This window comes from Falco biarmicus, chromosome 14 (genome assembly GCF_023638135.1).
Source record: "Falco biarmicus isolate bFalBia1 chromosome 14, bFalBia1.pri, whole genome shotgun sequence".
In the NCBI taxonomy this organism is placed as follows: Eukaryota; Metazoa; Chordata; class Aves; order Falconiformes; family Falconidae; genus Falco; species Falco biarmicus.
Window position 1 is genome coordinate 22,209,490 of NC_079301.1, and position 20,919 is coordinate 22,230,408.

Sequence of the window (20,919 nt, forward strand, 5' to 3'; positions counted from 1 at the left end):
ATTTTGACTGCTATGTGTATTTGCTTCTGTCTTTACCGCCACATAATAATGTTTTTATGCAGAGCAGAGGAAATCAAGGAAGAAGATGACAGAGACGTGACTTTCTGGGATTGATTCCACTGCTTTTGTAGCAATTTACTGTGTTTATGTAGCCAGATGGAATCTGTGTAAATTACATCAGATAAAATTATTGTGCATTTTTGAAATAGCAAATACTGGAATTTGTGTAATGCTATTAAATATGCTTAAAATTTCATGGTCGATAAAATAACATAGGAATTTATAAGTAGTACTGTTTATCATGGAAAGAAAACTGTAGAACTTTGTCTGTGTTCTGACTTGGAGCTGCATGTAGACATTTGAACGAATTGCTTCAGGGTTTATTTACCTCTTAAAATTTACAAAGTTAATTATAACCTCTATGGTTGGTATTTAAGCCCTTATGTATACTGTCAGCGTAGGAACGCTGCTGTTCCTATAGCTTCATTACAGACAAGCAGTTACATATGGTGGAATTATTGCTGATTAACAATGGCTGTTACTGAGTTGTGATGGTCAAGTATTCGAAATGTGGAGTAAAACATGTTAATTTAACATAATTGAGCCTTCAGGAATTACTGTATTTGCTATTGTGGAAGATTGATTAGCATGCACAGGCTGGCTTCCTGGAACATCAGGTACTCATTAAGCAAGAGTAACTAATGGCTGGTGGTGCTCTAAACATATTTAACGCTAGCAAAATATGTATAGATTTACATTGGCAAAATTGTACTGAGCATCTACCCAAGGTTAAATGGGTTATACTAATTAAAACAATTTTTTTGCCAGTATAACTGTATCCTCACAGTCGGTATTGGCTGGTCACTGATATGTTGCTTGGCAATCTCATGACTTTCTTTTTTGAAGGTTGTAGTTTCTGTGGAAGAGGTCAGTAATGTCCATGCAACCTCAACCATCAGGAAAACTTTGCCTGTTACAAAAAGTAGTATGGTACAGATCAGTGCTGTGGTTCTGAGATACAGATAACTTGGTTCCATTAAAATTATCTATCAGTGTTGGAAGGGGTAATGCCTGGGGAAAAGCCAAGTATGTTTAGTGTGAAAACATTCAGACAGGCTCATCAAGATGATAGTGACAAAGATTATGAAATAATTTACAGCTGCCTACAAAAGCAAATTTTTGTCTTGAGACAGTATCTATATCTTTATTTTTATTGATTGTTCTTAATAGAGTGGCCATATTGCTAGGACAGGCTCATTGCATCAAAGTCTCATCTTTCAGGTGACAGAAGCTCAAATTCACGAATCTTTGATGTGCCCTGACTGTCAGAAGAAGGAAGCAGAGCTAGCCGAGATTACCTTTCTCAGACAAAAGAAGATTCTAATGGAAAGTGCTTTAATCCAAGAGAAACTGGAAGAACAGATTTACTCCAGAGTAAGCAAACATTGTTTAAAAAAGTTGTGGTACATTTTTATACATGCTGTAACAGAAGAGTCTGTAAGCCAGACTTCGCTCTGATTTATGGCAATGAGATCAGATTGACCTGAATGCAGTGCAAATCAAAATAGAATTTGTCGCTCTGTATCATTAATGAAATGCTTGGGACTAACATACAGATCAAGTCATTTTAGCTTGCTGATTTGTATAAGCTGAAGGTCTTTCCCAGGATGTCCTGGAATTGTTTTGGGTACACCTTGGTTTATTTTCCAGTTTGTTTTCTGATGGGCTGTCCAAGTCAGAATGGTAAATAACAAAATGATGTGATAGTAGGTAACTACACTCGTACTGGTCTTCCTTATGCATCCTTTGGTATAGGAGTCTATGTAGGACACTGCAACATGTTATGGAGGCTAAGGCCTCTTGGATACACTGACATTTCTTCTTGGAAGAACTGTCGTCTTCTGTCTGCATCTGCTGTCAATAAAGCTTGGATCTTTGTGTTAGGAAATACCTCTGGAAAAGATGGTAGGCAGTGTAAGCTGAAACTTACAGAATTCCTTGGGTCTTCTCTGCTGTTTCTCAGGATGATCCTCTTCCTGAAGGAAAAACTCTCACTTCTTGAAAGGGAGTCAGACTGAAAGCAGGTCGTTTCTGAGCAATGAATAAGTAGTGCTTCCAAAAGCCCCGAGATCTGCCTTTCTGTGTTTGTAAGCAGGGCAGAAATTTGTGCGCTGTACCACACATTCTTTTTTACTTAATAATTACAGTCTTCTGATTTTTGACTCTCATTTGCTCCATACCTAAGATTTGAGAGCTTCAGTCTGAAGTGAGGCTTCACTTTTTTTTCTCTTGGTTTTCCCTCAGCTTCCCTGAAAAGGCTTGCCTTCTTTTTCGTTCCCCTCCTCAGGGAAGAAACTTACTTTGAGGCAGATCGCTGGCCACACTGTTCAGCAGAGTTTTTAAACAGGATGCTTTGAAAATCCGGCAAAATTATGCTGAGTGCTGCCTGCTCAGTTGCTTTTGAGGGACTCTTGTAGCTGGCAGTGGTAGTCCTGTGCTACAGGACATGAGAAATAGCAGGAATACAAAACCAAGTAATTTCCATATTTCCTTTTTATTTCAGGATGTGCTTACACTTATAGGAGAAGCACTCAGAAGCTTTCCCAAACCTTCAGAGGATCCCAGGAACTTATGGCAAAGGCTGAAAGGTCAGAAAATGTAAGGCCTGAAAGTAGTAAACATAACTCAAGGACATAAAGAACTGGGAGAGTTCTGTGGGCAGTCATGTACTGAATGCCAACGATTGTGGATATAACCTGTTTTGTCAGTGATGAATTGGGTGGTGGTTTAGTATTCTTGCAGGTGGAACCAGATATGCCCAGCACGCTGGCATCTGGGTTGTGATTCAAGTCTTCATTCTTCCTAAATGCAAATGTTGCAATATAGTAATCCAACTATATACATTTTTCAAATTACGGAAGCCCACACTTTGTATTATTAATCTGACAAGTAATAAGTATTGTTTTTTGTGGGATTGCTTGTGGGATTTCAGAGCAGCTCACAGCTGCTTCCATCCATAAGAAAAGTAAATTATTCTGTTTTTTGGGCCAGGGAGGTGTAATTACTGGGTTTCAGCTCAGTCTTTGCCCACTGTCTCATGTTAAATTGCAAGTGAGAGCCCCAGGTGGAGGAGAAATAGGGTTGCAAAGTAACTATAGAAAGGAGTAAAATGAAATGGACTATTTATAGAACTGAAATAATGAGACTGTAACAGAAATTAATCAGCAAGACTGCAGATGCCAACAGGACAAGAAATGATCCTAAATTAATCATAGAACTTACATAGGATAGGTGTCTAGCAACAGAAAAAAATAACATAGATTAAAATTGGGATAAGATGCCAAATAATATTTTGACTGTTTTTTGAATATACTCTGGAATTTGTTGGAATTATCTGTGATTTTTCAAGATGCCAAAAGTTACTAGACTAGAAAAGAATATATCTGGGTGAAGACTGGCATTCAGTACACATTCAAATAAAATGGATTTATGCCAGCTCTGTGAGTAAAACAATGAAATAATCTTCATTATAGCCTCAAAAATACATGTGTTATCTGTGGGCACAAATGCAGCCCACCTTTCTGACTGTTGCTGACAGCAAGAGCTCATTGCATCGCTCTTGCAGCGACCTTGTGGCCATTGGACTTGTGTGAGTCATAGAGTTACTGACTCTCCTCGGTCTCCAGTTCCCTGACTGCTGTGCATTCAGATCTCTGAAGTCTGTGGAAATCTTGGGGAAATGTCCTTATCTATGAACTCATACTGAGTTTTTGTTATAAAGCAAATAGGATTAAATCTTACTGTTGAGTTTTATTTGTCTGTTTTGGGATGAGGATGTGTATTGTTGAAGTTGGTTTGGTATTTTATACCCATGTAGTTATTTTCATTTGTATGCTATATATTGTTTATAGGAGTGCTTGAGGGCTGTTTAGCCTCTTGTTTTCGCTTCCCACAAATCAATGGAAAATCTGAAAAGAAGTGCTAGCGTACAGAGGTAGATAGGCCCACCTATCTTAGTGACTATTTGCCTTTTGTTGCTTAAAAACCTACCTTGGGTGACTTCACCTGGGAGTTGATCCTGAGTAGGTCAAGCCCCAAGAGAAAACAATGCAGCCCCGAGTCGTTCAAAGCTAGTTGTCCTCACTGCATCACTGGCAATTTATTCTTGTTTCTTGTGAACAGCAGGTTTAATAGTCCATGAAAAATACTCCCCTAGCTTGGCTTTAACTTCTGAATTGTCACTACAGAATACATAGCTACCTATATAATGAATAAACTGCTACTTGTTCCTTCCCATTACTCTACAATCCTTAGAAATGTTTAAGTCCCTTAAATCTCCTATCTTCCCATCTTACAAACCTTTTCTTTTTAGATACTCCATCTCTGTTCCTTGTTTGCTTTGGGCTACGCTTCCCTTTTCTGTTGAGTCTTTCGAAGTCTCTAGCAGCCTGCCCAATACGAGGCAAAGGGTGCCCATTATTCCATGTGAAGTCTCATAAGGGCTGTCAGATACAGAAGTGGTGATCAGAAATTGAATCCTTTGAAAATGTAATTTTGTTGTTATTGCAAATGAACACAGCTTTCAGACCTTACAGAAAACCACAGAAATTGAGTTCCAGGACTCTAACTGTAGGTTATTTTTATAAGTAAAGAAGAGTTGTTGATATTTTTGCTTACAGTATATAGGTGCTTTCTAGAAATACTGAAATACTTCTTTGCAACTCTTGTCAAGCCTTTATGTAAATATATTGAACTATGAGGTGTTTGAGTTAGGCATCTGACAATATTTGTCTGTAAAATAGTATTCATACTCACACAGCACAGTGCCTGTACAGTTCTTGTTTGTTTGCATAAATGTTACAAAGACAATTCAAATAGCTCCTCTGAAAAATCAAAGCACATTTTGCTTATGTCTGTTACGTTTTCCTACTGCTCACTACAGTTCTTTCATTTTTTTCATCAGGAATGACTCTGAGATATGAGTGTTTGTCTTCTGCTTTCTTGTAGCAGCGATTAGGGACGTATAATGGAATGAATGATCTGAGTCTCTAAATTTATTTTATAATCCTGCAGTGTTTGAGACTAGAGATTCAAAAGTTCTGACATGGAGGATGTAGGGGAAAAAAAAGAAGTAGATTGTGTCTCTTCCTTTTTCCCTCACAGGAGCTCCCCCCCCGCCCCCTTCCTCAGCAGTAGATTTTTCTTTTCATCTAAAGAAACACTCTAAAACCATGATCAAGAAATATTTATTCATCTGCTTCATTGTTTGTGCTTGCTGGGGCATAAAAGGAGCGAGGTGGATCAAGGGTGATTCATATGGTAAGCAGCTGAGCGCTGAAACAAATCAATCTGCGTATTAAAAGTACTTTGGGGCTTTTGCTTTCTAGCTTTCATGCTACACAGTTCCATTCTTTAATCGTTTGAATTATTTGAGATGTAGAGTTTATTGCTCTGAACTTTGTACAAATACAGAAGGGTTTATCCTATATACATTGTTTTATATTATGTGCATGGAGATAACCGGTTTCATGATGTCATACTTTATAACTGACCTTTTGGATAAAATTATATTCCTCAAATTATCATTAAAATCAGTTTCCTGTGGACTGTAGCGATGTAATTTCCACTTTCATTTGCTGTGGCTTTCTCTGGGGAAAAAAAAATTAACCTGGCTTCCAGGCTCAGTCATTTCTTAGTCTTGTTTCTAAACAGCTGTTGGGCCATGGGACTTTGTATTTGTTTTTCCTCTATGATAAACTTCTGTGTCATTCACAATGGGTTACTAGTATGTGTTTGAATGGGAATGAAGTTCTAGTGCAATTAATTTGCCTGGATATGAACTGGGAACAAATATAAACACATTTCAATACTGGTTTCCAGCTACTGGTGAAATATGTAATCACAGAATGGTGAAGGTTGGAAGGGACCGCTGGATGTAGTTCAGCCTCCTGCTTGAGCAACAAGGTCACTGAAGCCAGGTGGGACCTGGTCCCACCAGTCCAGTAGTCCTTACATTAATCTTGAATGTTTTCTCTGAAGCTGTACTGGAGCCTGAAATGCTTCAGGCCCCCTTGGGACCACTGTCTCTTCATAGATCCATCTCCCAGTCATGGTTTTGTTGTGTGGCAGGAGCCAGTTTGTTGGGTTTTTTTACCATAGCCGGTTTGATCAGCTTCCAAGAAGAGAAGCTGAACCTATTTATTCGTATTGGGAGCTTGGCAAAAATTTTAACTGGTGTCACTGAGGATATGGTTTTGCTGCTGGATGCGTTCGTGTTCCCCTGTGAAATTGTTAGCTGACACAGCGCCCAGATTCTTCTTCAGTAAAAACCTGAATTGTAGCTTTCAGTGCAGTTATTCCAAATCATACATACTCCAGCAAGAGCTGGAATGCTTCCAGCTATGTATTTTTAAAGCATTTTGAAATATACTTGCATTCTTCAAATGGTAATTTTATTACCATTCAGTAAGATTTTCAGAGAATGACTTTTTATTGTCTCCACTCAATAAGAGCTAACATAGACACTATGTGCAAATTGTTACTGCCTGCAACAGAGTTGGTATTCTAAATGCCACTGTGTTTAAAAAATGTTTTTTAATTTTGTGAATACATATATTAATCTTATGAATACTACATTTGCACTGTTTTTATATAACTAGCTAACTCTTACTTTTTCCTCCACAACTGATTCTGAAAGTCTTTGCCTGCACTGACAGCAGCATCGTCCATATGGGGGGTAGCTGGGAAATGAGGGGGAGTGTATACCTTCTGTCAGTAAGGTACTAGGTTCTTTCTTTCAAATTACCTGTAGAATTGATCAGGGTACCTTTTAAAAAACAAAACCCAAACCAAACATTTTCCAGCTTCTGGGCATGGATATTCATTGCTTATTTATTCATTTATTTTGTAATAAAATAGTACTGTTTGTTCTCACATTAACTAGTGTGTATGATCCATAAATACTTTTTTAAAATATATCTGTAGTGTGTAACAGAATCCTTTAGAATATTCTGTGAAAATTAATAATTTTAGTTGATAGCACTTTAAGAACATTTACATCTTTCATATTGACATTTTTAAATAGAACATATTTTTTCCTACAGAAGTAAGTTTACAGCATCATCACAGTAGTATAGCTTGTTTAAAAATACATACAGCATTAATGGTAATTGCAAGCAAGCTATATACTTGAGCAGGGTTTTTGTTTGTGATTTTACACGTTTTCTACTCTTTAAAACAGTTACGTATATTAATATTACATCCATCACTTTGTTAGAAAATATTACTTATATGCTACTCACAATAGATCTGTCATTTTTCTGTAACATAATATTACAGGCTATGAAAATAGAAACACACCATTGTATGGTTGGTTTAAAAATAATTACAAGCCGGATTAAAAAAGTGCGTTAGGCTTGCTCTTCCCTTGGTACCTTAGGTTCCGCTAATGTTGGATGTCCTTAATCCACTTAGGGTTGGAATGCCACTAGCACCTCTCGGCACTGAACCTTACGTGAAAGCCATGCTGACTTACCCCCTGCTAACAAACCTGGGGCTTGGTCCCCCATGCTCTCTGGGTGGAACTGTTGCTGAAAACCATGACGAGTTCTTCAGCTACAGTCTTTCCAGGGCCATTCTGTTACTGCTGAGTATCTGTGAATCTGATTAAGACTCCAATTAGATTTCTTTCAAAATCTTCAACCAGATGATTAGATCGGTGCAAGGTAACACCACTGATTTTTATCAGCTGTGTTGGTTTGCATTAACAAAAGTCTGACCTCTTGCCTTGCATGGGCCAGTGGATTTTTGAAAGAGTGCGAGCAACAGAGTTAAATTTTTACTGTTTTAGTAACACGATAGGAGTAAAAATACATGATTGCGTTGGTTTGACTATGCACAAGTAAGACTAAATATATAAATATATATATGTGTAATAAAGCTGTAGGAAATCTCCAAACTGCTAACAACTCTTATAAATGAGATAAAACAAGGATATATTTGCTTGGAAATTTCATAGTTGCCATTCTTTTATTATTTTCATTTTCATGTAATGCAAGAGTATTTCATGGTGGATCTTTTTTTTTTTTTTTTATGAAACAAGTCCAGGTGTGCTTTGAAAAATGCTCTTTTCCTGGTCTTTCTGATACTCCTCTTGTGCTTTCTGCAGTTTTTTACTTCTCAGTTTCCACTTGTGAAAACAGTAGGTTACTAGGGATGTCATTATCAAAGAGAAGATAATAACCAGCACTATTATCAGTGCAATAGTGGATGAGAGGGACCCCTCAAGCTGCTTAGTTTCAGTGTTTCTTGTTGTGTTTAGTTTAGCAAAGTTTTCATAGTCTGTTGAGGCCAAAAGTGCCGGTACTGGAACTTCTTTAAACTTGGGCCTCATTGGGACTCAGTAGGTGTTCTCACTCAGTCAAAATTTCTGAAGCAGCAAGGACTAGGATTCCCTTGTCACCTGTGTCATTCGTAAGACTGTTTTCTCCTCAGGTTCTCCAGGCATAGATGAGGCTCAGAAGCTTTATTTGTTTGTGAAGCCAGCGAGCGTAGGAATAAGAGTGTGTGTCATAAAGTTTTTACAGCACAGGTCGTCTATATCCGAAGTTGTGTAAGTCAGAAATGTGTGTACGCTGTTGTCATCTTTATCAAGGGGCAGGGGAAAGCTGCTTAGCTGGCTGCCAGTTTGTGATTCTTTGTTTTCTTGAAGAGATAATTGAAGAAAATCGAATCAATTTTCCAGTAACATTGTGGTGGCAGGGCTTATCCTCAGGCTTTAAAGAAAAACAAGTACTGCAGCAAGCGTAGTTTATATCTTAAGATTTTTTTCAGTGAGAAGGTTTTTTTTTTCTTCCCCTAAATATTCCCAAAAGAGAATGAAATCAAAGGCATATTTTTTTACTGAGGGGCAGGCTTGGTTTTGCGAACATCATAGGCATTAACAAAATCAGCTACAAAACAGCAGCTCTCATGTTAACGAAGGGTTTTTATTTTCCTCTCTTCTTTGATATTTGCTCTCAAACTTGGCTTGTCTGGAGAGGATTTTGATTTGGGGTTTTTGTCCTCGTTAACTGGAGTTTAGGAGATGTCCTCACTGATTGCAAATCTCGAATCTGGAAAAATGACCTGGGTGAGAAATGACACAGGATTATTTAAAAGGTGAGCTCCCCTAAAGGCAGTGAGCTGTAATCTAGAATTTAAAAACCTTACTTTTTCATAATTCTGATAGAATTGCAAATATGTTTAAGTCATTTGGCTTTGATACATGCTGTGTGTGACATCCTAAAAAATGTACTCATCTGAGCAGTTCTGAAGTTAAGAGCTGGTCTGGAGAAGGTGAAGAGCTGGTCTGCCCTCATACTTCTCTCCCCTATTCCAAATCTCATCTTGGAGTTCAATCTGATGAGGAACAAGTCTGGTCTGGTGTTACTGGTTTCTGCTTCCACTCAGGACAGTGGGATTTGGCCCCAGGATGTTTTACTTTGAGGATCTGTAAGCACTTTCAGAGCTATTTATTTCAAATAACAGATTGCTCCAAACCCCCTCCACCCTACTCCCAAATGCTTTGAGGCCATAATTAGGTTTCGGAGATCTTGCAGCATAACTTTGTTTGGAGATGCTCTGTTTGATAGGATGCAATTGCAATTCATCCTCTTTGTAGAAATCTATGGTTCATCCCACTCAACTTAGCAGAGAACTGAGGGTCTCTCTTACTAATTAACAGCACGTTCTTGTTTGTAATAAAGACTGTTTACTATAGATTAGCATTCTGTTGATGTTAAAAGATGTAAATGAGCAGTTCTTGCCAGTTTGGAACAATATGTTCACATAGTCAAAAATAAATGTTTATTTTAAAGAAAGTTTAAAAGCCAGATTTTACTGTAGTTTAGGACAAAAAAAAAATATGCGTGTTTGTAAAGCTGATTGAAAGTTCATTTCACATAAGGGAACAAGTGCAACATACCGCATCTTTGATGAATGTCTGCATGTTGTACTACTGGCAAGTCGTATATCAGGAGGTTATGACAATAGAATATTTTAGTGCCACTTGGCTATGTATTCAACATCTTTCTCAAGTAGCCTAAAGAAAGAAACTGCAATAAAAGGACTTAAACTGAGAAATGCCCTTTTGATTTATGGAGTAGCTAAGTGTCTACCACCCACGTGAAAGTCCAGGAGGGTAGAATGCCTCAGCACTAATGAAAATCAGATCTTGTCATACTTGCCTGAACCTGCATCTCATCTCATATGTATCCACAGCTATCAGATTCCTATGGGGAATATAAAATATATAAAATCATTAGGCATCTGGTATTGTACGGTACTGTTCCAGGGTGGTGAGTGGATGTTATTTGTAACTCTTATTTCACCATCAGTTCAGGTATGTGTATTTCCAAAAATACAAACAGGAATGCTTTTAAGATCTTATGTCTGCAAAGTACTGTTGTGCTTCAGCTGCATTTTGGGAGAAGGAGACTACTTTTATGGACAAATCCCAGCCCTTTAAAACAATGTCTGAGGATTCTGTTCTTTGCTCTGCTGGAGACTCCTGAGCGACTATAACCAAACCACCCAGTGTCTGTGGGTGATGTGGCAATGCTACCACCACTGTCTAGTCTGCCTTGCTTTGAAGATTCTTGAGGGCAAAGAATGCTTCTTCCTGTTGTTTGTGGATGAATTGGTGAACCAAGTTGGCAAGCAAAGGGTGCAGGGTGATGTAGATGAGAGAAACCTCAAAAACTGCAAAACACGGCTGAAGGGGGCCTGCCTCAAGTGTCTGCACAGAAATAAGTGCCAAGAAGGCAGCTTTATGGGAGAAGCTCTTGCTTTTTCCTAGGAATCAACATGACCAGGTGTCTGTCTGCAGTGCCTGTACACTAACATACGGAGTGTGGAGAAAAAACAGTAGGAGGGACTAGAGGGCTTCAGAAGTTGCAAGATGATGGGCTCACTGGGATCACAGACACCACCAGAGTGCTGCCATGGAAGCTCAGGAGAGCAGACCTTGGCCTCTTCTGGGACTTGCTTGGAAGATTCTAACACAGACACTCTTGGGGAGAAGAGCGGTCCAGGACATCTGGCTGATTTCTGAGGATTACCTACCAAAACCTCAGGAACGGTCCATCCCAATGTGCAGGAAATTTGGTGATGGTGGCCGGCAGTCTGCATGGGTGAACAGGGAGCTCCTGACAAAACTCAGACGTGAAAAGGAAGCATGTAGGAGGTAGAACCTGTCATCTGTGAGGAATAGAGTGACACTGTTGGAGCATGCAGGGATGGCGGTATGAAAGTTGAAGCCCATTGGGAGATGAGTCTTGCAAGGAACAAATGCAAGAGGAAGGGCTTCTCTAGGTATACCTGCAGCAAAGGAAAGGCTAGGGCAAATGTGGACCTGAATGGGGCAGGAAATGTGTTGACCAAGGACATGAAAAAGACCAAAGTGCTCGATACCTTTTTCACTTCAGTCTTTGCTGGTCAGATGTGCTCTCAGCAATCCCAGCCCTCGTAAGACCAGTAGAAAAGTGTGGCACAGTGAGTACTTGCCCTTGATATGAGAGTATAGAGTTAGGGAATGCTTAAAGATACTACCGAACATTTACAAACCCATGGGAGCTGTTGGGTTACACCCAGGAAATGCTGAGGGGGCTGGACAGTGTCATTGCAAGGCCATTCTCAGTAAGTTTTTAAAGGTCATGGTGACCTGTGGGATGCTTCAGAGGACTGGAAGCAAGTAAATTTCAGTCCTGCCTTCAAGAAGGGCAAGGAGGAGGATCTGGGGAAGTACAGGCTGATCAGCATCACTTCAGTCCCTTGGGAAGGTAACAGCAAACCCTCCCAGAAACCATTTCCAAACATATTAAGGACAAGAAGGTAATTGGGTGTAGTCAGCATGGATATATGAGAGGGGAAAATAACCTTGACCAACCTGGTAGCCTTCTGCAATGAAGTGATTAGCCTGGTGGATGAAGGAGAGTGGGGGCTGTTGTCTATCTTGAATTTGGAGAGGCTTTTTGCACTGTCAGTAAGACTGTTTCATAGACAAACTGATGAAATATGGACCAGATAGATGGATAGTGAAGCGGGTTTAAAACTGGTGGAGCTGCTGATCTCAAAGGGTTGAGATCTGCACAAAGCCCACTTGGGGGCAAGTCAGTGGTGGCGTTACCCTGGGGGTTAATACTGGGGTCAGTGCTGTTCAATATTGTTACTGATGACTTAGATGATGAGATAGAGTGTGCGCACAGCGGGTGTGCAAATAATACAAAACTAGGAGTGGTGGCTGATTGTAGAGGAGTGAAGGCAGTGGGTTGGTTAACACTGATAACATGCAGCTGTGGCCTTGCCTCAGGCAGCGGGTTGATTGACGTGGATGATGTGCAGCTGTAGCTTGTTCCTGCTAAATGGTTAAATAGCCCTGAGGAGTGTGGGAGAGGGGGGTGGATGGAGGAGGAGCAGGGTGGTCTGGCCTCTGGAGGAAGGAGAAGCAGTATGGACAGTAGAATCTGACCGACAGTAAAAGCCTTGTTGCAGCTTGCTAGTGCTGTGTCAGTTGGTGCCCCGTGTGAGGCTGCCTGATTTGGACTCCAACTCCAACAACTGAACTACGACAGCCGATAAACCAGGCAGTTGTGCTGCCATTCAGAGGAGCCTCAACAGGCTGGAGGAGTGGACAGAGAGGAACCTCATGAAGTTCAGTAAGGGGAAATACAAAGACCTGTCCCTGCAGAGGAACAGCCTGATGCACAAGTACATGCTGGGGGCCAACTGGCTGGAAAGCAGTTTTGCAGAAAAGGACATGGGAGCACTGGCGGACACCAAGCTGAATGTGAGCCAGCACTGGGCTCTTGTAAAGTCCAATGGCATCCTCGCCTGTGCTACAGCGTTGTCAGCAAGTTGAGGGAAGTGATTATTCACCTCTACTCAGCACTGATGAGACCACAGTAGTAATAGAGGTAAATGTCTTGGCATCAGCTCGTATTGCAACGTCCTACTGAGATTTCAGTTTTTGAGAAAGAGTTGGACCTCTAGGACTCTGCTTAGATTTCACTAAGACTGTTCAGGTCATCTGTAATCATTGTGTTGAGTACACGCATGTACTCAACACAAAAGCACTGGTTTAGAGTTGAGTCAGGTTTCACGTGCTGAAGTTTCAATGTCAACACACTCTCATGAGGAAACTTTCCATTAAAAAAACCCAAAACATTCTTCATTGTCCATACTCTAATTTAATTCAAACAGTAGAGAATAAATTATTCTTGCATTGTTTTGTTGGTTTTGTGTGAGTCATAAGTCTTCAGTGTATTTTTATCTGAGCATTATGAACATGTCAACTAGTATCTCAAGACTGTGCACATTTAATTCTCATTAACATTTAATAAAATATATTAGAAAGGTTTAGGTATTTAAAAAAATAGTTTGATTATTTTTTTTAATATATTTTCTTTCCCCCTGGAAATGCTGGTTTGTTGGAAGAAACTTTTCATGAAAGGATGTTAGAATATTTGTAAGCCAAACACATTTCTAAAACTTTTAATGAAATAGTAGTATTTTACTTTGATATTTACATAAGTATAGGCTATTGATGTAGTGCATGTGCTTGCCTAGGGATGGACTGTGCTGTCATGGCTCATGTTTTCATCTCTTACTGTTTTAGCAAGCTAATGTTTAAAGTAAAGTACAACTCTGTATGAGATGGGGGAGACAAAATCTGCTCCTTATTTTGTAATATACTTAAGATAGGTATTGTCTCTCCTTTTGTTGTTCAAGCTTGACCTCTGTCCCTCTACTTAGTACTCCAACAAAGTAGTGACAAGCATGTTTTTGAGCTTTAGTGTAGTTTTTGTGGGCAGAAAGTAAGAGCAGGTTGGATACAATTTATAGGAGAGGAACAAAAAATCAGTCTTTCAAATATTAATTCAGATTATTGGCATCTGTCAAATACTGAATTACTGAAAAGAAATAAGAATGTTGATCAACAGATTTCTGGGCTCATTGAGACTCCTGCCTCTTAGAGGCAAGTTTTACCCTTACAATTTGGTAGTGACTTGGTAATAACGACATTATCAGTGTTCAATTAGAAAAAGTAATGGCAATTTGCATTGAATCCTAAAAAAAAAAAAAAAAAAAAATTCAAATTGCTAGGTGGGAGACAAGACTTTTATGAAGTTTTAATTGGCTCTGGTTTGTGGGATATTTATTTATTCATTTTTAGGATAACTCTGTTTCCTGATTCTGTGTTTTAGTCAAAGGAAGAAGCAAGTTTGGTGGATGTCTGAAATCTTCAGCTTTCTTGGAAGGATAAAGGCCAGACATTATATGTGAGCTACTGCAGTTTTATTGTTTTAATAGGAAACTGATTGTGTGTACCTGACCCTTAAGCTAACTGAAACTTCTTTGACTTTGACATTAAGAATGGTTGATAAGGACATATAAACAGCAGCAAGTGACAGAAATGTATAGTATTGTTCTTAAATGAACACAAAAACGTCTTTCCAAAGTAAAGACAACTGATCTGAAACTATAAACCTGCTCCTTGTGAATTAATATGAAGAATCTTTGTTTTCTATCTTAGTGCCTGTGTCTCGTGCACTCATTCATACGTACACTGTCCATTTTCAGATGTTGAATTACTTACAGTGTTTATATAATCTTAAATATATATTGGCTTTTTAATATAGTTTCAGGCTTTCTTTCTGCCTTCAGCTTGCCTGTACATTTCCCTGATGCCTTTCAAATTGTCTCTTCTATTTTTATTGCATTATGGAAGAATGTGGCTCCTTTCTCTAAATTTGCATCTTTTTGATGTAAAAACATTTGTATGAAATGTATCCGTAATGTTGTAAACCTGATATATGTAAATGAATCTTTTCTCCTCCTCCAGAGCTAGTGTAGCAAGACATCTACTAATACACTTGTACACAAATTTGCAGATGAAAGCCACAGTGGGAGTGGGAGCAAATGAAAGCGGGGACAAGGAGGAGGGAGGGAAGGAAGGAAGGAAGGGGGGAAGGAGAGAAGGCAGAAAAGGCTTCAGAAAGCACGTAGTGAGATGTTCTAGCCTTGCTACTAGTTTTTTACTGCATCTTCTATAAACTCATGTGTAAGGGCAAAGGGCTAGATTTTAGGAGTATTTTAAATATGTATGTAAGACCACCCTTGCCATTTTCGAAACCTGTGTACATCTGTCTTTATTTTTGGATGCTTAAAATGCTTTTGGAAATCTTAAGGTTTCAAGTTTACAAAGTGATCAGCTTTCAGCTGAGAGCCAGCTAGGCTTCCTCTTCCCTGTAGGTTCTGTGTGCTTTAGGTTAGGCTTATGGCCTTAAGTGATAGACTTTGTCGTTACAGAATGACACGCTAGGTATGTTTAGTGTCACTGGGTTTGTAGGTGTTAAACACCATAGACTTATCTGGGAAGTCTTAAAATCAAATTATGCCTTTGTCATCCATATTGTTAATCTAAAAACAAAATAGAAAAAAAATATCTCTATTAGATTTTTTACATGTAGTCATCCTTAGGAACTTAATTTTCATAAAACCCTTCTGATTACATCCAGTGATATAACTGGCAACTTAGATAAAGATACAAGATAAAGTCAATTAATCTTTTAATTAAGTGCATAAAATTCTAGCCCTAGTCTCAGAATGCATTATGCTATTTTTATCTTAGTGAGCAAGAAAACTCTGCTTTTAAGCAGTTGTTTGGTCTATTCTGTCTTCATTATACCTAAGGTTTTCTTCCGCCTTATGCAAGAAGAGGAAAAGACTGCAAGTTTTGGAAGCACTTGTAATAACTCCTTACAGCATTGGTTAGATCTGTAAGCCAACAGAAAGTTCAATCTTATTTCTATAAAAAGATCTAGTGGCATCCAGACTCTCCTTAGAGCTGCAAGAGGCTCGGATATCTCTGAGGGGCAATTTGTGTATGACAAAAGCAAGTAATTATAGAGCAGAACCTGATCCCGTCTTACCTCTGCATTGAAAGATGCTGAGCAGAACAGCTTCCGTGGATTCAGATGGAAGTTGCAGGCTGTACGACTGCTCAGGACATCTGCTTTTATGTTCCGGAAGAACTCGTGTGGGCAGGTGTCTGTGCTTAGCATGGACCATAAATGTAATGTACTGTTTTCCTGGGCATTTAGTTTATAGAGAACCCATATGGAACTTAGGTTTTTAAGGTTTTAATTTTAATGAAGTAATCCCTGAAGTACAGAGCAACAATTGGAGCAACAGATCTGTATTGTTGTGGATTTACACTCTCTGAAATTTATATTAATCCCACTGATTCTATTGGTGACTTCTCATGATAGTATAACATATTAATTTAGTATAACTATGATTTGATAAACACCAGCAGCTTTTTAGGTGTGATTACAGCCTCCCTGTAACTGCATGTTTTGGCAGATAACTGTCTTTTGTCTGTGCAAAGTCCAAACCCTTATAGTAGTTGCTGGTGCCTATTACCAGGAACAAACTACACATAAGTCATGTTACAGACTGAACGCTTGACAAATTCCCTCCTTAAGCCAGTGCTACTAAAATGTACCTGTGATACATATTTTAGCCTTCTTCTGCCTTGTCTTTCCAGTGGTATGGGGAAAGCCTATCGTCCTGATCAGTGAAATCCTTCTATGACATTTTTAGGGTAGCTTTGAAACTGTATATTAAATGCTCCCCATAGGTGTGCTGACTGAGGCTTAGGCATACGGTAATAAAACATGGTAGGAAGAGATACTGAGTCCTGTTCCTTTTACGTGCGCATATTTGGGGAAGGGTTTGGATTTTTTTCCCCTTTCCTTTTAAACTTGGAAAACAGTGCTGTATCAAATTGCTGTTCTCTGAAGAGTTGAACAGATCTGTTCATTATGTTTACTTTGAAATAGGCTTCACTGCATTTTAAAAACCACGTTGAGATTGGTTTTCTCAAAACAGCACATACTATTCCTCTTTTTGGAAGATGGGTTTTCCTGATAAGCCATTCTTTCCTTTTCTTACTAAAGGAACAGTCTTATATCATCAGCTAAAATATATACCCCATAAAATATGGATTCTTTCTTCTCTTTGGAATTGGCTTTCATGGTTAACTTTTTTGCTTATTTAGTTCATATTCATTTCTTTTGCACAACATTCTATGCAGTTCTTCCCCCACCATTCAAAATCAGGGGCAATTACATCCTGCAATTACAGAGGGCAGCTTGTGGATTTTTTCATTAGTCCATATTTTAGATGTTATTCTCTGAAAACTCAAATCCCGGAGTGCAAACAATTCCCTAGCCACACTGATACATAAACTTGCTCAGCGATTTTTTTTAATTTTTTTTTTCCATTTGCCTGTTTCTAGAATCAGTTTGTCCTGATGCTCACGTTACGTGTTTTTTGGAGTCAGAACAAGTACTTACCAGTCCAGGTACAAGTGCATGTTTAATTGTTCCCTTGAGTTAAAGGATAAACAACTGAAAGCTGTTTAGAGCTGAATTCAAATTAACAAAACCAAAACCTATGAACCTTAATGAAATAAGATCTTAAGACAATCAGTGGCCTTTTCATTAAATTCTCATTTTCTTTGCAGGTGAAGGAGGGTTCTGATTCTGGCTAATTGGCTGTGAAAGGGAGATGAACAAATGAGATCTGCTTTTGTATCCCCCTCCCTTTTTTAATCTCTTCTCCTTTTTTTCACCTTTCCCCCTGCTAGCAAGAAAAGTAATTATGGATGGGACACTTTACAGCCCTTCTCTTGGATCTAAAATCTGCCAAGATTGAAACTCCTGCAGGGATAACATTTTTTTTTTAAATGTGCCAAAGAGCAAAAGATGTTTGAACGTTCAAGTATTCATCCAACTCATTGAAAAAGAAAACTCTTCTCATTCTAGCCAGTGTGCCTGTTACAGTCTAGGACTACAGTATATTTAATACTCAGGGAATTTCACCTTTAAATTTGTGCAACAAAAAGAGTAAGTTAAAGGATGGGAGAGAGCAGGGGGCTGAGGGGGGAAGTGATGAATGTCGTTTTAGATGCAGCTACTTTGTGTCTGTATGTTTCTGAAATAAGGCTATGTTACTTTTCCCACAGCATGGGCTGGGGCCAGTCTCTGTGCAATTTGAGAGTTCCTAAGCAAGCAGGAAGCACCCTTCCTTCCTCCTCTCCCAGTCTTAAAGCCCAGGGAGCTTGTCTCTGGGGTGGGCTGAACTGGTGTGCAGTAAGCTGGTCCCAGTACTGAGGCTAAGAGAGTAGGCACGGGGAAAGAAGGGAATAAAGACTTTCTTTAGGCATTCAGTGCTTACTGGTCAGCGTTGATTTTTTCCCTTCAGCTCCAAAACACATTCCAACAGGAAAAGTTATGTCAAATGCATTTGAGATGAGGGGACATGTTAGAGATCAGCGAGTGATGTGGCAGGTGCCGGTGCACTGCTTTAGCCATGGGTGGCAGGGGCTGCAGGGCACGTCACCTTCCCCTCTTTGTGGTTTGGGGGGTTTAGCCCTCGTGCAGAGGTAGCAATGCAGGGCTTATATGCATGTGGAGAAGCAGGTGCATGATGAGTGGGAAAGGGTGGGGGGTCCCTGGGCCCCAGTGAGGATGGAGGGAAAGATGCACGTTGTGTGAGAGGAGGCGGCTGTGTTTATAGGGGAGTTCAGTGCACCTTTGTGCTGTGAGGGAGGATGTTGGATACATCTTTTGTGCACGGTGGGTGCGTGGCAGGTGTATGCATGGAAAGCTGCTGGTACGCAGGGGAAGATGGTCAAGCCTCTGACTAGAGCTGGCTCACCCCGGGGGGGGCCACGAGTGGCCCTGGGCCGGGTCGGGGGGCAGCAGAGTGGGTGGTGCAGCCCTGGATGCTGCTGTGCTCCGTGCTGTGCCGTGCCAGTCCCGCATGCTGGTACCGCGCTGCCCGCTGTGGTGCCGTGCCATGCCAGCCTGCGTGCTGGTGCCGCGCTGTGCCAGCCTTGCCTGCCAGGTGCCAACTCTGCGCGCCGGCTATCGCCGTGCCGTGCCAGCCCTGCACGCCGGCTGCTGCGATGCCCGTGCCGTGCCAGCCCCGCGTGCTGGCCGCTCACCCTGCCCTGGTGCCCGGCCTGGGGGGCTGTGGGGGGCTGGGGCGGGACGCAGCGGGAGCTGCCCTGCGAGCTGTGCCCGCCGAGGCACCCGCCTGCCCGGCCGGCCGAGCGCACGTCTGCAGCAGGCAGTTCTGACGCCTGGGCTTACTGCTGCTGCGCTTTGCGCCCCGCGCCAGGAAAATGAGCTTTGTTGGGAAATCAGCTCATTAGGTAGATTCTCTCTGAAAGGGGCACACGTGCCCTTTGCATAATGGGGAAGGAGAGGAGGCTTTCGACTGTGTCCGTTTAAAAAACTGCAACCGCTGCCCCCTCCCTCCTCCACTTTGTAACGAGCCTCCGGTTCCGCACAAAGGATTCATCATAGCCATGCAGCACTCACCTTCTCCGGCCACATCTTCCTCGGCTCGCTGGGCTACTTTCAAAAGGGGAGAGTGATCGGGGGGTGGCGAGGCTGGGAGCTTGTGCTGAAGCCTGACCATGGAGGTAGCCCGAGACCTTGCTAACTGGCCAGTCTGGTCCCCCCTTGGTCTTTAAAACCGAGAGGCAGATAGTGCTGAACAGGCGGGTTATTTGTGCTGCAGATGCAGGGAGGGCGGAATAGCTCCACACACCCGCTACCTCAGCAGCACTCACTGATCCCAGCCAAATTTTTCAACTTTATTTAGGGGGAAGAATAGATCACATGGGGAGCTTCACCAAACTGGGAGGAGCGTGTTAGTGCAGAATCAGGTCACTAACATAAAAACCCAGGAGTTAGTCACAGACACCAAGATTAATAGTGTTAGCATAATCGAGGCATAAAAAGCAGCCTAAGACAAAGACAAGAGATGCTTATGGGAATTAGATGCTTCTGTTTTCTTCCCTTATCTGTGTCATTAAGCAGGGAAATTTCTTGCTTCTTTTATCAGGTGAGTTTTCCTAACTGAGTAAGAAATAGAGTAGATGTAAAAGAAATGTATTCAGCTTCTAAGTGCTTTTGAGCACATTCTTCTTGGCTGGCAATCTAGCATTTGCACAGGCTTTAATTTATTTTTTTTTTTTCATTTCTGAAATAATGTCTGTCTCTGTCCTGCTGCGTGGTATTGATTCAGTCCCAGAGAAATAGATGCTACAGACCCATTACAAAATACACATATGCCTGCATAAAACAGTCTGGGTTGGATAGTTGCCGCGCTCTTAGTCGCCTCTCTTGCTCAGACAAAGGCAAGCAGGCTGCTGGCTGATCCCTTATTGTCCCAGTGGTTGAGAAATCATTGTGGAATTAAGTTTCTACAGCACCTTCTTCTGATCTCTGCCTGTCATTCATTAATAGATGGCAAGGCTCCCAATAGGACCATCAGTAATACAAAAGCTGTCCCTGAGTGCTGAAGAGCTGATTGCTGCTAGGACCGCAGCATGATTCTTATTTTAATCATCATTTTAATATCTTTATTCAATCAACTGCACATTCCAAAAAACCTGTGATGGATTTTGGTTATTTAGAGGCCAAAACTCAAATGTGGATGCCTAAATGTGGGTACCTAAATACATACATATCTTGCGAAGAAGTGGGTCTGACTTTTATAGGTGCTAAGCAACTGTTCTTCTGCATTTCCATCTGCTTTTAAGTCACATCCCACCCTCTGCCACCTTCCTCATGTCCACACTTTAAAAAAGAAATTAGCTTTGAAAAGTAGGCTATCTTGTTCCTTTGCTTACAGAAGCATCCTGCCCGAAAGAAGCTCTGTCCTAAAATTTGATACCAGATGAAGAGGAAATTAGTGACCAGGTGAATTGCCACAACAAAGCCGAGAGGCCTGGTGTATCCAGTTTGTGTAAAACTACAGGAGAGCTTTTCTGCTGCGCACCCAAAAATTACTCAAACA

General features: G+C 40.6%; 1 protein-coding gene across 7 annotated transcripts in view; it reads left to right on the forward strand.

The window, feature by feature from the left end:
• Positions 1-20,919, forward strand: part of C14H8orf48 (chromosome 14 C8orf48 homolog) — a 114,275-nt gene that overhangs the window by 8,970 nt on the left and 84,386 nt on the right. For 4 of the 7 annotated variants that reach the window (XM_056359263.1, XM_056359260.1, XM_056359261.1 and 1 more), the window contains exons 4-5: positions 1,282-1,434; positions 2,564-2,658. In XM_056359263.1, coding sequence (XP_056215238.1) covers positions 1,282-1,434; positions 2,564-2,658 — 248 coding nt within the window. Of the gene's footprint in view, positions 1-1,281; positions 1,435-2,563; positions 2,659-14,243; positions 14,572-20,919 lie in introns of those variants that run through there. The other 3 variants (XM_056359256.1, XM_056359258.1, XM_056359257.1) reach the window with 3 other exon arrangements.